General features: G+C 36.4%; 1 protein-coding gene across 1 annotated transcript; it reads right to left on the reverse strand.

Annotated features, from left to right (window-relative positions):
- Positions 1-2,007: 2,007 nt before the first annotated feature.
- LOC144956261 (uncharacterized) lies at positions 2,008-14,491 on the reverse strand. The gene is made up of 4 exons (XM_078886712.1): positions 14,332-14,491; positions 8,363-12,182; positions 6,688-6,876; positions 2,008-2,642 (listed from the first exon to the last, which is right to left on the reverse strand). The coding sequence occupies exons 2-4, from the start codon at positions 12,048-12,050 to the stop codon at positions 2,539-2,541; spliced, it is 3,981 nt and encodes a 1,326-aa protein (XP_078742838.1). The 5' UTR covers positions 12,051-12,182; positions 14,332-14,491; the 3' UTR covers positions 2,008-2,538.
- Between the last annotated feature and the right edge of the window lie 1,306 nt (positions 14,492-15,797).

Genomic DNA, 15,797 nt, shown 5'->3' on the forward strand with positions numbered 1-15,797 from the left:
TATCTATCTACCTATCTATCTAAGCCCTTCATGGAGACGTTCCATATCGCATTAATTTGTATTTTGTATACATTTATTTGAGTTCATGTTCTTCACAAATGTTTATATGTTTCTATTTTAATTAATTTTTTTTTTATTTGAATCTTTTAATTTTGATTTTAATTTGTTATCAAGTTTGAAACCTTTTTGATGAAACACTCTACTGATGTCGTTGCATCTGAATTTATAAGTAGATGATCGCCATTTCGTTTGTTGTTTTTTTTTTTTGTTTTTTTAAATATCCGCTATTTCCGTATCTTGCTACAATTTAATTTGAACAACTGATTTTCAAAATTGGCTATATGCTCTTGTTTTATATTTGTTTTTTATTTTTTTGTTTTTTGTTTTTTTTTTTTAGTTTTGTCTGTTGAAATTCCAGCCAGTTACATCATGTTATTTTACCGAATCAAATGATGTTCATTTGATACACAGTTCCCTACCCAATATTATTTGAAACTCCAACTATTGATAACACGAGATTGATGCAGTCAATTCCGTTTAGCTAAAGTAAATAGTTTCAGGACTGTTGATACCGTCAACATTCCACATTGTACAATGATTTGAATCATAACTATGGTCAAAGTAAAACCTAGATAGGGAATATTGTTTATATTGCACTCGAGTCCAACCGCATTGTTTCTATAAAAATAATAATAATAATAATAGTAATGATAATAATAATAATAGAAATAATAATAATAACAACAATGATAAAGTAGTTGTATAGGGCTGGCTACCACAAACATACACAACAGCGCTTTGCAATGCGGGTTGTATGTGGATGTAATGTGAAGTGAATTTCGCATTGTTATTTAAGTTGCCACCAATATCTATCTAAATAGTGCACATAATGAAATTTTGTAATATATTAAGCTCATGAAGGATGCCATAGAAATTATTTATGTTTAAAGACGATGTATTATAAGATGATGCAAATATTATAATTGTTAATTTATGGTCAAAATGTCTCAGCATTTTAATATTGTGTTCTATAGAACACGTTGCCCTATGTCGTGTTTTATTGCTTTATCAAGTATACAAAATAAAAACCTTACAATTCTTTTTTATTATTATTATTTAGATATTATATTCATCGTAATTTGAAGCAATAAATGAGAATGAGAGGGTTATTTTTCTTTACATCTCCTGCTCAAGCTCCTCCCCCTCTTCTTCTCCCTCCTCCTTCTCTTCTTCCTCTTTCTTTTCTTCTTCTTCTCCCTTTCTTTTTTTTTCTTACCTTCTTTTTCTTCTTCTTCTTCTTCTTCTTCTTCTTCTTCTTCTTCTTCTTCTTCTTCTTCTTCTTCTTCTTCTTCTTCTTCTTCTTCTTCTTCTTCTTCTTTTTCTTCTCATGCTTCCCTCTTTTTCTTTTTCTTCTTCTTCTTTTTTTTATCCCTTCTTCTTTTTTCCTTCTTCTTCTTCTTTTTACCCTCTTTATGACTCTCTTAATTCACTTTTATCTCACTTTTACCGTCTAGAACTACTTTTCACTGCTTTTGTTCAATCAAGATATTGATTTAAAGCAGCTTCTCATCAATTTCTAATGTGTTCGCTTATTATCTATTTCCAAGAACCCATGTATTTAGATGATTTTGTGTTGCCTCATTAATTTTGATTGTAATCGTATTGTATCCATTAGGTTGAAAAAAAAATAGGAATGATCGTTCAGACTTGCTCGAACATTTTTTAATGAGGAAAAGCGGAAAGAAAAATGGGTGAATAAATTCTAATTTATTAATATCTTATACAAGGATTTATTTTAACAGCCTGGTCCAGTATTTATTCAAGAAGTCCTTAGACTTAGATATGCATGTTGAAAATATTCAAATTCAATACAAATAAACTATTTTTGTAAAAAAAATAAAACTGATTAGAACCAAAAAAAAAGGTCTTGTGTAAATTACGTCTCAATTCATAGAACCTAACAAAAACAGCAGTGTGCTCGTTGAGATTAGTTATTAATGCGGACTCTCTCTCTCTCTCTCTCTCTCTCTCTCTCTCTCTCTCTCTCTCTCTCTCTCTCTCTCTCTCTCTCTCTCTCTCTCTCTCTTCAAACACACACTCACACATCTCTCCCATCGTCTTTCCTCTTGCATGTGATTTCCATTTTCTCAAGAAATTATTTCCTCTCCACCAATGTTGTAATTTTGCTTAAAGCATATGTCATGTTAAACTTGGGGAGGATTGTACGCATCTCATGTTTAAGTTGTCTTGGGGCGATCAAGTTTCAAACTTTTGTCACGACCTTCAGCAGAGAACGTGGTGAAAAGTTATGTAATCTACTTTAATTTACAAAAACCCGCAATGCTGCTCTATAATCATTGCTCACTTTGCAAATGAAGATCTTCGCATGCCGCGGTTACCAGCATACCCAGATGCCATAAACAACTTATCACAACTGATGCACCTCATGAGCTCTGCTGAATGCATCGCATGCTCTTACTTTTAGTCTGAGTAAGGGCTGAATGTTAGTTAAGATTGTGTCTTTGTCCCGAACACACCTCAGGCGGCGAAAAGGTTCATTCTCTTTGGTGATCCGAAAGCACTAAGAGCCATGGCTTGCAGATCTTTCTCTCTCTGTTGCTTCAGCTCTTCTCGGTATCTGGCTGAAAATAATATGTGGAAATAACATTGACCATTATCGGTATTGATGGTGGAGGAGGATGACAGACAGATAGATACAGTGGGATCCGCATAAGTAAACTTCTGCTTAAAAGTCAACACCTCTTGTTGCTTCCAAATTTTATTGTCTGTTCTTTAAAGTGTGCTCCATTGATAATGGAGAAGTCAACTAATCTTTCTGGTCTGGCGGTGTTGGCTTGATCAGGATCCTACTATAGATAGGTAGGTAGTTAGATTTATGTAAAGAAAGAATTTGTGTGTGTGAGTAGGCTACAATTTGTATGAATCATCAGTCTTATAAGTTTAAATAATCTGATGATTCATATGGTAAATAAACTGATCAACCTGATAGTTTAAATAATGAAAAATCGCTTGTTTTACTTCACTGATTAGCCTGACCTTGAGTAAGTGAAAGTAAATACCATCAGCTTTCAGAACTCGCTGTAAAATTAAGATTGGCATCTCTGACGTCACTACCATTTATCAGAATGAAAGGGCGAAATAATAAAAAGAAAATAAAACAAAAAGATTGCTTTCACACTTTAAACTTATCGGCTGTAAATACAGAGCTCTAAGCATTCTAAAATTTATGTTTTGTTTCTGATGCATTAACAGTCCATGTTAAATGCAGTCTAACCGATAGTAGTTTCATTTACCATATTTTCTCTTTCATCTATGTTGCCATCAAGTTTTGTGAATTATTGTCAAAAACCTCACAGCAAACAAACTTGAAAACCTGACAAAGGCAACATTGCTTCACACCAGGGGAACTTCCGAATTTAACATCCATCTGCGATAAAACGAGTAAATTGTGTAAATCGCCTTTTGAAGTACAAATCCAGCTTGGGGTCATTTGACCATCCATAATGGGACCGGAAAGGTCACTCTCATTGTCTTTTCCTTCTTTCCATATCATCATAATTTCTACGTGACCTTTTGTTGTTATTTTTGAATGAGACTTTGGTTCAGCCCAGGCCATGGCTGTGGTCTTTCATGGCGTTGAAAGGATAACCGTCAGATGCATGTTTATTCGGGAGATTGCACTGATTGACTCTCGATATATAGGTAACAATTCTTTTTTGTTCTTGTAATTGTTAAATTATTGAATGTTATTTAAGGCTGTAGATTATGAAAAACCAGCAGCAAGCGAATGTGCGCTTCGCCGTACGCATCAGCTTGTCGAGTCACATAACCAAAATATTGTTACGCATTATAATAAATATAGCAAGGAACACAATAAAATAGGAGAGGAACAATGTGGTTTTGTGGAAGGTTAAGGCACAGTCGACACAATTTGCATACATACAACAAAACCTAATACAAGTTTAAAGGGAAAAAAAAGAGCTGTATTTGGCTGTAATTAGAGTTACAGTGAGAAAATATTGAGATAAATTTAAGGTATGCCTGGAATAAAGGTCTTGGACAAACTATAGTATAAACAGTATATCAGATATGTACAGATGGCACAACCCCTGAATGAGAAAGACCTACAATATTAGGCTGATAAGATTGTGAATGAAAGCAAGAAAATTGGTCTCAGCCTTACGAAAACTGAAACTAGGGTAATTACTCGGTAAGTAAAACATACCACCTTGTTTCATAAAAACAAACTGAAGTCTTGAAACAAGTTAGGCAATTGAACATCTTGGCACCATCATAACAACCGGTGGAAGATGGGGAAACCGAGATATAATGACGGATTGATCAAGCGAAAGCAGCCTTACGAAACATCAACATTTTTTTAGATAGAAACCTTAACGCCTTGAATCTATTGCAGTGCGATATTGAGTCCACATTGACATACTCATGTGAAACGTGGACCTTAGTAGGCATATAGTAAAGAGAATGGAAGCGGCTGAGATGTGGTTCAAGAGGAGAATGCTGGGGATTCCATGGAAAGACAGAAATACAAATTAAGGAAGTGATGGAAATGGCGGAGTAATCACGATCGTTGATGTGGAAAATCAGAAAGAGACCCGCAAAATTCATGGGACATATGATAAAAAAAGAAGGTTGGAAAATTTTATAACAATAACAACGGGAAAGTTGGGGAGGAAAAAAGCGACAAAGATGTTGAGAGGTTTGACAGAGATGAACATATTGCAGAAGATGCAGGAAATAGAGAAGTGTAGAGCCTTGGTCGCCAACGCAGTGTATGAATGAATTGTTAGATAATACTAGCTTGTTAGCATTTGAGTGTCATTTTTGTTGAGGTCCTCGCGAAGTCCCATTTTTGAGAGTTTTTGCCATCGATCGATATTTGAAGGACGAGTTATCTGGCCAAATTTGTAAATACTTGTCTTTCCAGAGTACGGCATTTAATTTCTATATTTAAACTAACCCAGCTTTTCATACTCTCTGCGCCGTAATAATATGGCATGGAATAGTTGTGTAGCAATATAAAACTTAATCGTAACAAGATACTGAACCCCAAAGGGAGATTAGTTTTGTTATTGCGTATCCAAAGCGATGCCCTGTTATATCAATTAGAAATCGATAAATCTTTCATTTTCCATAGCATTCAGTCAAGAAATCCAATTTGCATGCAGGGAATATCGATAAGTTCTGTGAATTAGCCGGAAATGACGCAGCTGAACAACGATTTTCATTTGCATTGCTCAAAACGCTGTCATACCCCCCCCCCCCCTTCTCTCTCTCTCTCTCTCTCTCTCTCTCTCTCTCTCTCTCTCCCATGCATGAGACTGGAGGGGTGGAGTCTTTCGGCAGCCTATGATATCCCAGGAGTCTCTAGTTGCATTTCCTATCTTCCTATGTTTTTTCCTTCCATGTTATTTTCTGCCCCAGCCCTAGAAAGAGATCGATTAATTTTACCCGAACCCTGGTCGAGGTTTTTAGCAGAGAGGAAATGGTCAAATGTATTATATTATCTTTCGCATGAGGGGGGGGGGGGGGGGGGGGGGGGGGGGTCCTCGTAAATCATTGCATGCTCTAGATCAGATGGAACTCCCAAGATACCATTAACCCTCCCTGTTAGTTAAGCTATTTTTTATTTTTTATTCTCTATTGTCTTCTGGCACTTTTCTACTCACTTCATATCTTGTTGTTACCAACATAAGTGCCTGCTCCACTCACTTTTCTGAATTAAAAAATTCACCCCATATACCGGAGCATACTCAATGTCTCAATCGTTTCTATGTTATGTGTTTGTGTTGAGAATATTGGCTATTAAGCTTAACTGCTGGTCAAAAATAACTTCGCGATGGTGGCGCGCGAACGAGCCGGCGATCTCCAGTAGTGGGTGAGAGAAGGCTTTAGAAATATGACTTGGGTTTGATACGAATATTTTTGTGTTCGTGGATAGCTCAGACGGTAGAGCCACGCTCTCACCTGCCAGGCGGAGTTGTCGTACCAATAAGGTCGCAGGTTCAAACCCCACCACCGCCTCGAAAAAATTTTTATTCTCTATTGTCTTCTGGCACTTTTCTACTCACTTCATATCTTGTTGTTACCAACATAAGTGCCTGCTCCACTCACTTTTCTGTTAGTTAAGCTATGCTACATGTTTGGGGTCAATGGAAGTTTAACTGGCATCAGGCAATGCCATGTCCTGTGGGGGCAATATGGATATTTATTGTCTTATGTTTTCCTGGATTAGCGGAAAACCAATAACACACACACACACACACACACACACACACACACATATATATATATATATATATATATATATATATATATATATATATATGCGTGTGTGAGAGAGAGAGAGAGAGAGAGAGAGAGAGAGAGAGAGAGAGAGAGAGAGAGCGCGCATTCATTATGCTAATGTCTGCAAGTGACTGGTGACCAAGCAAAGCACGAGGATAAATTACTGATGTGTTCTAAATTTGTGAACTATCACCTAGATACCCAAATTTGTCAAAAGCTCTAAACGTTCTATGTGATGTGTTGGGTCTTTCTTTTCCTTGGCGCTGAAATGTCGAAAGCATCGTTCTGATTCTGAAATTTTAAAAAATCTCGTGTATATTATATAATATTCAATTTTAGATTTTTCAGGGCATAACTTACCAGAAACGGAGACCATCTTTATACCCCAGCTAATGGACCAAAACCATCCGACCAGTAGAAAACTGACCGTGAACAACTGAGCTATTCCAACAAAAAGGTTTGCACACAAAGAGTTTAGCATCTGATCCTCCTTGTTAGACAAACGTGAGTGACCGCAGCATAGAACAGAAAGTCCGCTGAGAATGGTTCCTATGAGAGAAAGAAGAAATATACGTATTAAACGTATGGGGAATACTATAGATAGAATGAAGTTGACGTCACTCGGGTCTTTGTTATTGTTTTGCCATCCACGTTTATGATTAATTCTCACCTTCATCATCATCATGTAGTTCCATATCTGAAGCGGACGTCGGAGGTCATCTTCCGCCAAGCTGATCTATCTCTTGCCAATTCTCACTAACTGTATAAACCAGACTATAGATAGTATGCGCTCGGCTAAGAAGCTCAAAACATTGCCACCCGGAAGTATAACGGACCAAAACACAAAACTCTGTGTAACCTTGAACTTTTATAGTCTGGTTGATACAGTTTAGTGAGAATTACTCATAAACGCGGATGGCAAAAAACAATAACAAAGACCTGAGTGACGTCAACTTCATTCTATCTATAAAAGTTCATGGTTATTCAGAGTTTTGTGTGTTGGTCCGTTTTACTTCCGGATGGCAATGTTGTGAGCTTCTTAGCCAAGCGCACATTATCTATAGAATAGAAAATATTGGCAAATGCTCAAATACGATTTACATTTAGCCTCCATTTCATTTAACTCGAACTTTTAATTTAGTCTTAGGTCCGACGACTTATTCATAAGTGAGTTGACTTCCGCTACGCTAGTATTGTTCTGAATTAACATTTGTGTGTGTGTGTGTGGGGGGGGGGGGGGGGGGGTAGGCGGAAGGGGGTCCTCTTTAATTTGTGCTCTCTCTCTCTCTCTCTCTCTCTCTCTCTCTCTCTCTCTCTCTCTCTCTCTCTCTCTCTCTCGCTCTCCATTTCTCTTTCTACTACAATGCGTATTGATTTTTGATTGTTTACATTAAATTTATCAGCGGCGGTAAAAGAGATAAAAAATATTTTTTTACTTAAAAGAAGTGTATGATATATTGTCAGATCGGGCAAAAAGTAAAACATTAGAAAAAAAAATCCAATCGAATCTCAAACCTAATTGTCCATCAGCTAGACGCGCTTTCATTATACCACAGATGGAAACCTCTAAGGGGGTATCGATAGCTCAGTTGGTAGAGCACTCGCTCCACAATCAAAGGGACCGAGATCGATGCCGGGTGCAATCGAGATGTTTTTCTAAGCCCCCTGTCCACCCAGCGGTGATTGGGTAGTTTGGTCTGTTAGATCTCGCTGAAAGTACTTTGCGATAGACTAGCGTCCTATCCAAAGGGTATCAAGCAATTGCTATTGTCCGTTTCAAGCTATAGAAACAGGGATAAACTCCACTCCATGGCCCTAATGGATCTGAAGGATCACTTTAAACCTCTTAGGTTTCTTTTTTTCCTGCATCAAAAAGATTTGATTTTTTAAAAGCGAATTATCCAGCAAAATGTACCATTATGCTTATAAAATGATTTAGCCAAGTGGGTTGGCTGCTTATATTAGTTTGATTTTCAAGGAACTACTATGTTTTTGTATGGAACAAGCTCTATAGGCAATGAACAAAGCGACTTACCAGAACCCGGGACGACGACGTTGAGGATCAAACAAAACACCGCCAAACCCATTGGCAGACGTGGCACCGCGCTCTGGATATACGTCTCGTCACTAGTAAAGACAGACTTTGGCTTTTCGTCATTGTTTGGCTGTATCACCATAGCCGTATTCCTGATACGATAATCCACGGATTTTCTGGATACCGAATCCATAGAAGGACGCCTGGATCCAATTGAAAGAGCATCCTCCTCTTTTGTTGGGTCCCAAGGATTGGAGCTAGACAGATGTCCAGGGACTTGTAAAGAACTCATGCTTTGGGTTTTATATGCTGCTCTACCAACATGATGTGATGCTGAAGTGTTCAAGCCTTTTTCATCTGGTGATGACGGTCTTGAATTTGTAGTGACCTGTATTGGCGTTACAGACGAATTTGAAGCATGACGATTTAGACTGTTCCTTTTGAGTTTATTTTTAATGTTGTTTATGATGAGACGACCTGCTCTGCCACCAATTCGTTCGTCAAGTTCTGAAGTTTCATCAATGACAGTTATAGTTGCTGGCTCTACAACGTCTGATTGTTTTTTCAAGTCATTTTCAGGACTGATGACGTCTGAGATTTTTCTTTCCTTTGATTTCTGGTCGGATTTTTTATTAACCTTTGTGGTCTGTATCTTTGGTGAATCTTTTGATTTTTCAGACATAAGTTTGGATTTCATTGCTATTTTTGCCGTTGTCTTGGGTGAGGAAATAACAATTTTCTTCTTAGTCGAGAATCCTCCAAGCTGTGATTGCTTTTGTTTGTCAGCGATTGCTTTAGAAGTTTTGTTGGTTAGAAATGGCACACTTTTTTCCTCTTTTTGCTTATTTTCTTTTTCGTTTGTTGTTTCATTTTCCTCTACTGTTTTGGTATTCGCTTCTTGCACAGGAGAACATTTTGCAGTAGGATCTGCAATATTATGATCAGTGGTGGTGGTTTTTCCTTCCAGCGTAGAATCTTTGGACTCGGTCTGATTTGCAAATGAATTATCGCCACTTTCTTGTAAGGATTTGGTTGTTTCTTTAACTTCCATTGACATTTCTTTTTCCTGCTCTTGCTGATTTGTTTCACCGGAATTGGTTACGTCGATGGACAGAGGTGATATAGCTCTATCATCGATAATGACTTGGGGTATATTTTGGTTTGACTCCGCGGACTTTTCATTGATACCCGTGTCATCAGACGGCTGTTTATTTAAAGAGATGTCGAGACGCCCTTCATCAGGTTTATCATTATTTGTAGGGGCAGTTTCTTGGCTTCTTATTTGATTTATTTCCATTTCTTTATCAACGGAGCACAGATCCTTAATTAATAGTTCATCAGTCTGCTTCAATGACTCCTCTACAGAATCGTTATGCGTAGACGTCTGAAATGTGCTGCTTGTGTCTACATGGTCGTGTTGATTGATTTCCATGTTCTTACTTTTATTTTTCAATTGCAGTGTTTTACCTTTGATTTTTGTCTTTGATTGGCTTTGTGCTGATACGTGGATTTTTCTTTCTTTTTTGGTTATTTCATTTTTACTTTTCTCGTTCGATTTATTCTTTCTTTTTACATTTTCCTGACTCTTTTTCGAAGTTTGAGGAACGTTTGGTATATCCCTTTTAAAAACCTCTGCATATGGTCCATTCTTAAGTCGATCAAGCGCCCGTGAATTGCCGTTAATTGATTGTATAGAATTTGAATGAGGTGATTGCAGATTATTTTTCTTATCTTTTTGTGTGTGTTTTGCAGGTTTGATGGTCTGATTTGTCTTTCCTTTCTTGGTATTTGAGTTTCCTGATCCATATTGACCTATATTGTCATTTGTGTCATCCAGTGATCTCGGAATTTCAGAAATGATATCAAAAGCTGGTTCATCTTGGTCATTTTTTGAAATAAAGACTCGCAAAATTGACTGCTCATCTGGTTCTGACAATGGATGGAACTCGTCTTTTTCGGATATTCCTTTCTCTTTGTCGCAATCATCATAATCATCATTCATATAGACGTCATCTTCGTTATCACTTCCACCACCGTCAATATATATTTCTCTCTCATTGCCATTATCACCTTCACTTCCAATTGATTCCATTTTGAGAGAGGGATTTTGAATGGCAACAGGGGCGATAACCGTGATATCAGATGAGACTTCTGCATCGTTCGAGTTAGCCGACAACGAATCCTTTACTCTCTGGTTTTCCTGACCCATGTCATCTTTTCCGTTACTGTCAATATCATCTTTATCAACAACAGTTTTTATATGCTGTGTTTTCGTTGGGGAACGCGATGCCGTTTCAATATTTTCTGATTGATTTGCTCCCTTGACGAAATTATACACTTGGTCGTCTACTGTTGTACTTTCAAAAGATGCAGCCATCAAACTATCACAAAGATATTCCGGGCTTGGTTTACTATTTGCATCAATTCGCTCTGGAACTATACTGCCAGAAATGCTATGCGATGGCTTGTCATTGCTATGTAAAGATTCATTTGCTGTTGAAAAATTTAAGTTGTTCATTTCTTCACTGCGTTTATCTGTATTTGTATTTTTGTCGGCATCAACAGTCATGTTTAATGAAAGATGGTCAATGTTTTCTGAATTGTCGTGTGTTTCAATGTTTATTTTGTTTTCTTGTTTAGAACCACTTGACGTTTCAATTTCATTAAACGACGCAAAGTAACTCAACTCTACAGAATCCCTTTTATCGAAAAAATCGTCGGTCAATTTTTTTTCTGTATCCTGTATTTCATTCGATTTTTCGAAATCAAACTGAACGGATATATCTGATCCCTGGCGTGTATGATCATTGTCGTTATTTATTTCAACGTCGTGACTGTCGTTTAGATCATTTTTACCATCTCCAATATCAAACACTTCACTTTTAGTATTATCTGTCGTCCCTGGATGTTCATCTTTTTCGTCATGTAATGTTTTGAAATCACACGAGGAATCATAGAAACTGTCATTGTTGTGTGATTGAATATGTTGATAGGGCTTGCAATCTTTATCAGCTGTGGGCTCACTGCGGTCTTCGTCATCATCCCTTGTCTGTCGTATCGTTCCGCCAAGAACCTCTTCAATATGTTGGTTTTCTTCACGGGCAACATTTTTTTCAAGTTGGTTGTCTTGGTTCGCTGGTGAGTTGCCATTGTCTCTGTCATGCTCACTGTCCTCACCAGTTGATGGACAGTCTTTTGGTGATTTATTGGTGATGGCATTTTGTACATTCGATATTTCTGCAATGGGTTTGGACAGTCTTATTTTATCTTGGTTCACAGGCGTTTTCACTCTGTTTGTGTGTCTTGTAACACTACCACCATTACCATCGTCATATTTTGCATCTGGACTATAACGGACATCATCTGACCCATCCATTTCATTGTCAACATTTTCTCGTATATCACCATAAGTGTTTTCAAAATCATCTGCTGTCTTATCCATTTCATCATCCTCTATATCGTCGTCGAATGCGTCATCATCATCGACTTCATCGTTATCTGCCTCATTTTCGACACTGTGCATTACTTTAATCTTAACCATGTTATTTCCCTCATATGGCGAGGATCTCGAGTCCTCTGCAATGTGGGACATTTTAAGATTGTTGTCATAGCGTCCCAGATCATACTCTGTTTCAGTATTTATTTCTATTGGAGTGAGTGACGACGATGACCTGTTTGGTTTGAGCATGGTCAGTAGGACATTATTGACTACAAATAAGTTTCAAGGCAATGCGTTTGATGATTGGATCAATTACAAAATCATCTTGAACACACGTGTAGGACAAACTTGTTAGAATTTATCATAACGTGTAAACTCCACCTGAAGAAAAAAAAAATTATTACTTTAACTAGGAGCATTTATGTTGTGGTTATATTAATATTGTTATTTTAATAAAACATTACATTTCTCTCTCTCTCTCTCTCTCTCTCTCTCTCTCTCTCTCTCCTCCCCCCTCTCTCTCTCTCTCTCTCTCTCTCTCTCTCTCTCTCTCTCTCTCTCTCTCTCTCATCGAAATTGAAATCGGAATTTCTCCTAGATTTGACTATTACATACAGACATTCGATAGTTAAAGATTGTTGATGAAAAATGTTGATGTGTGAAAGTATGGACCATTTCGATCAACTTAAAAAGACTGCTTTTAATCCCTCATCCTTACAAAAATTAAACAAATCAAATCAGAACAAGAAGAAAAAGAAACATTTAAAAAATTAAATAAAAAACAAACAAAAAACAAGCGAAAGCGAAAACAATATATAAATAAATATGTAGATATATAAAGTGATAAATAGAATGTTGAATAAATAGAGAGATGGATAGACAGGCAGATAGATAGATATACAATGTATATATAGATTATAGTTAGATCAAACAAATGGCAGAAAACTGCATAGCAGATAGAAGCAGTTACATCAATGAATAACAGCCTGTGATAGAAAACATAAACGTTACGGAATAGGGTATTGGAAAATTTCTTCGAAATTTGGATCCTACAAAGGCTAGTGGACCAGACAATATCCAAGGAAGTGTTTTGAAAGAACTTGTAGACTGCGTAGCACCCTGCCTCCGTTTGATTTTTTTCAGAGGTCACTCGACACGGGTGAAGTCCCTGAGGTTTGGAGAACAGCTAATGTAGCTTCCATTTATAATTTAAAAAAACGGCAGAGAATGACTCCTTCAAATTACTGCACAGTGTCTCTCACTTGTATCTCAAGCAAGCTTATTGAGCACATCATTGTCACCTAGATACTGAAATACACAGATAGGCATGATATCTTATACGAACTCCAAAATGGTTTCAGGTCCAGGCGCTCATGTGAAACACAACTAATCAGCTTTATTGACGACGTTTGAAATGGGACGAGCATATCAACAACATCACAACAAAAGCAAATAGGTCCATTGGTTTCATTCGAAGAAATTGAAAGATTAAATCAACAAGCCTATGATCATTAGCTTACAAGACATTAGTTCGACCACCAATTGAAAACGCATGCACTTGTTGGGACCCACACAAAAAACACCTCATTGATAAAATGGAGGCAGTACAGTGACGAGCCGCTCGTTTTGTAACGGGAAATTATGAGAAAACATCGTGTGAGCAGCATGTTTGATCAACTTGAATTGAAATCACTCCAAATTAGGAGGAAAGCGACACTCCTGACCAAGATAGATAGATAGATAGATAGATAGATAGATAGATAGATAGATAGATAGATAGATAGATAGATAGATAGATAGATAGATAGATAGATAGATAGATAGATAGATAGATAGATAGATAGATAGATAGATAGATAGATAGATAGATAGATAGATAGATAGATAGATAATAGATAGATAGATAGATAGATAGATAGATAGATAGATAGATAGATAGATAGATAGATAGATAGATAGATAGATAGATAGATAGATAGTAGATAGATAGATAGATAGATAGATAGATAGATAGATAGATAGATAGATAGATGATAGATAGATAGATAGATAGATAGATAGATAGATAGAGATAGATAGATAGATAGATAGATAGATAGATAGATAGATAGATAGATAGATAGATAGATAGATAGTGATAGATAGATAGATAGATAGATAGATAGATAGATAGATAGATAGATAGATAGATAGATAGATAGATAGATAGATAGATAGATAGATAGATAGATAGATAGATAGATAGATAGATAGATAGATAGATAGATAGATAGATAGATAGATAGAGTAGATAGATAGATAGATAGATAGATAATAGATAGATAGATAGATAGATAGATAGATAGATAGATAGATAGATAGATAGATAGATAGATAGATAGATAGATAGATAGATAGATAGATAGATAGATAGATAGATAGATAGATAGATAGATAGATAGATAGATAGATAGATAGATAGATATAGATAGATAGATAGATAGATAGACTGATAGATAGACTGATAGTTTTTAAGAAATAACGTACCAACCTATCTCATATCATTCTTCTCTCATTTAAGCATCACACCTCCAATCACGTTTTCATATACAATGTACGGTATAAACTCGAAAGATTCACACACTCTACTAACTTTCATGGGGTAAAAGCACTTGATGTTACTGATTTTGGGTTCTAAGTAATTTAAGCCTTTATCGGAAACTCCATTGGAGTCGTGAATAATTCTGGCGATGGATCAATAACATCTTTTTGATGTAATTATACAGAAATACCAGATCAATATAGAAAATCAATAATAAATTCGGTAGCCGATAATCGATCGCACTGCCATGTTGTCAAATGTAATCTCGGGGCAGCTGTAAGTGAGAGAGTATGTTACCAAAGAGACGCGAGCTAATACTAGAATCACACCATTGTTGACACCATCACCATCACCACCACTATTACCTTCACCATCATTACCACCACCGCCATCATCATCATTATCGTCAAGAACGTTGTCGTTGTCGTCGTCTTCTAAAACGTCTAGTGTCCGTTTGTTTGTTTGACTTTTGTGCGTGTGTGTTTTGATTTGTTTTTGTTATTTTGTTTATTTTTAAATTTTTTTTTAAATTGTTTTTTTTATTTTATTTTTTTTTTTTTTTGGGGGGGGGGGGGGGTTGGGGTTTTTTGTATGGGGGGGGGGGGGGGGTTGTTCTTTTTCGTCTTTGTTTTTTTTATTTTTTTATTTTTGTCGTTTTCGTTTATTTGTTTGTTGTTTTTTGGGTTTTTTAAAATTTGCTTTGTTTTGTTTAGTTTTTGTTTTGTTATCGAAAAGTGAAAAATAAAACAATGGCACATAGGATTAAAACATCATTTAATTGAATGAGTAGTATGTGACTGTTGATATCCAAACACCTTCCAATCAAGATTAGAGAAGCCACACTGCCGTAGTCTGGAAAAACACGTTTTGTTTTTTTAACTTCGCCAGAAAAATTGTCCTTCAAATATCGGTCGATTATAATGACCCATATCTTCCAAAGCACAGTGGATCGACATGGTGGTATTAGCAAACCTGTTTACAGTTAAATTGTGGTTTGAATTAAAATTTCGAAGTTTGTTGTAGAATGTACAGAAACCCGTTTGTTTTTATCTCTATTCAGTTTTACACAGTTCAAGATATCAAAAATAACTTATGCATCTATTTAGAGCAATATTCTCTAAACGTGCTCAAAGCGCTTTACAAGGGGTCCCTACTCAACAACAACACAACATGCAGGACGAGACGCCAGTTACGCGATATTTAAACAAAATTTTCGGAAAGAGATAACACCGTTAACGTCCAGGTACTCATTTTATACCTGAATACGGTGAGAGAATGTGTGCAAAGAAGGCAAGTGTCATACCACTAAACCACATAGCCAAACAGGACTTTTGAATCACCCTATTTGTCAGCACTATAATATAACAAATATCACTTGATCACAGATCCAACCACCGGTTTGTCTTTTTCTGACT

The sequence above is a fragment of the Berghia stephanieae genome, chromosome 1 (assembly GCF_034508935.2).
Source record: "Berghia stephanieae isolate SIO BIC M18660-M18661 chromosome 1, UCSD_Bste_1.3, whole genome shotgun sequence".
Classification (NCBI taxonomy): Eukaryota; Metazoa; Mollusca; class Gastropoda; order Nudibranchia; family Aeolidiidae; genus Berghia; species Berghia stephanieae.

Excerpts from the sequence above, each read along its gene's own strand:
- LOC144956261 (XM_078886712.1), bottom strand. The coding sequence starts at position 12,050 with ATGCTCAAACCAAACAGGTCATCGTCGTCACTCACTCCAATAGAAATA. Across the intron at positions 6,877-8,362 it reads CGTCGTCGTCCCGGGTTCTG|GAACCATTCTCAGCGGACTT; the intron begins GTAAGTCGCTTT and ends TTTCTCTCATAG. Across the intron at positions 2,643-6,687 it reads AAAGATGGTCTCCGTTTCTG|CCAGATACCGAGAAGAGCTG; the intron begins GTAAGTTATGCC and ends TATTATTTTCAG.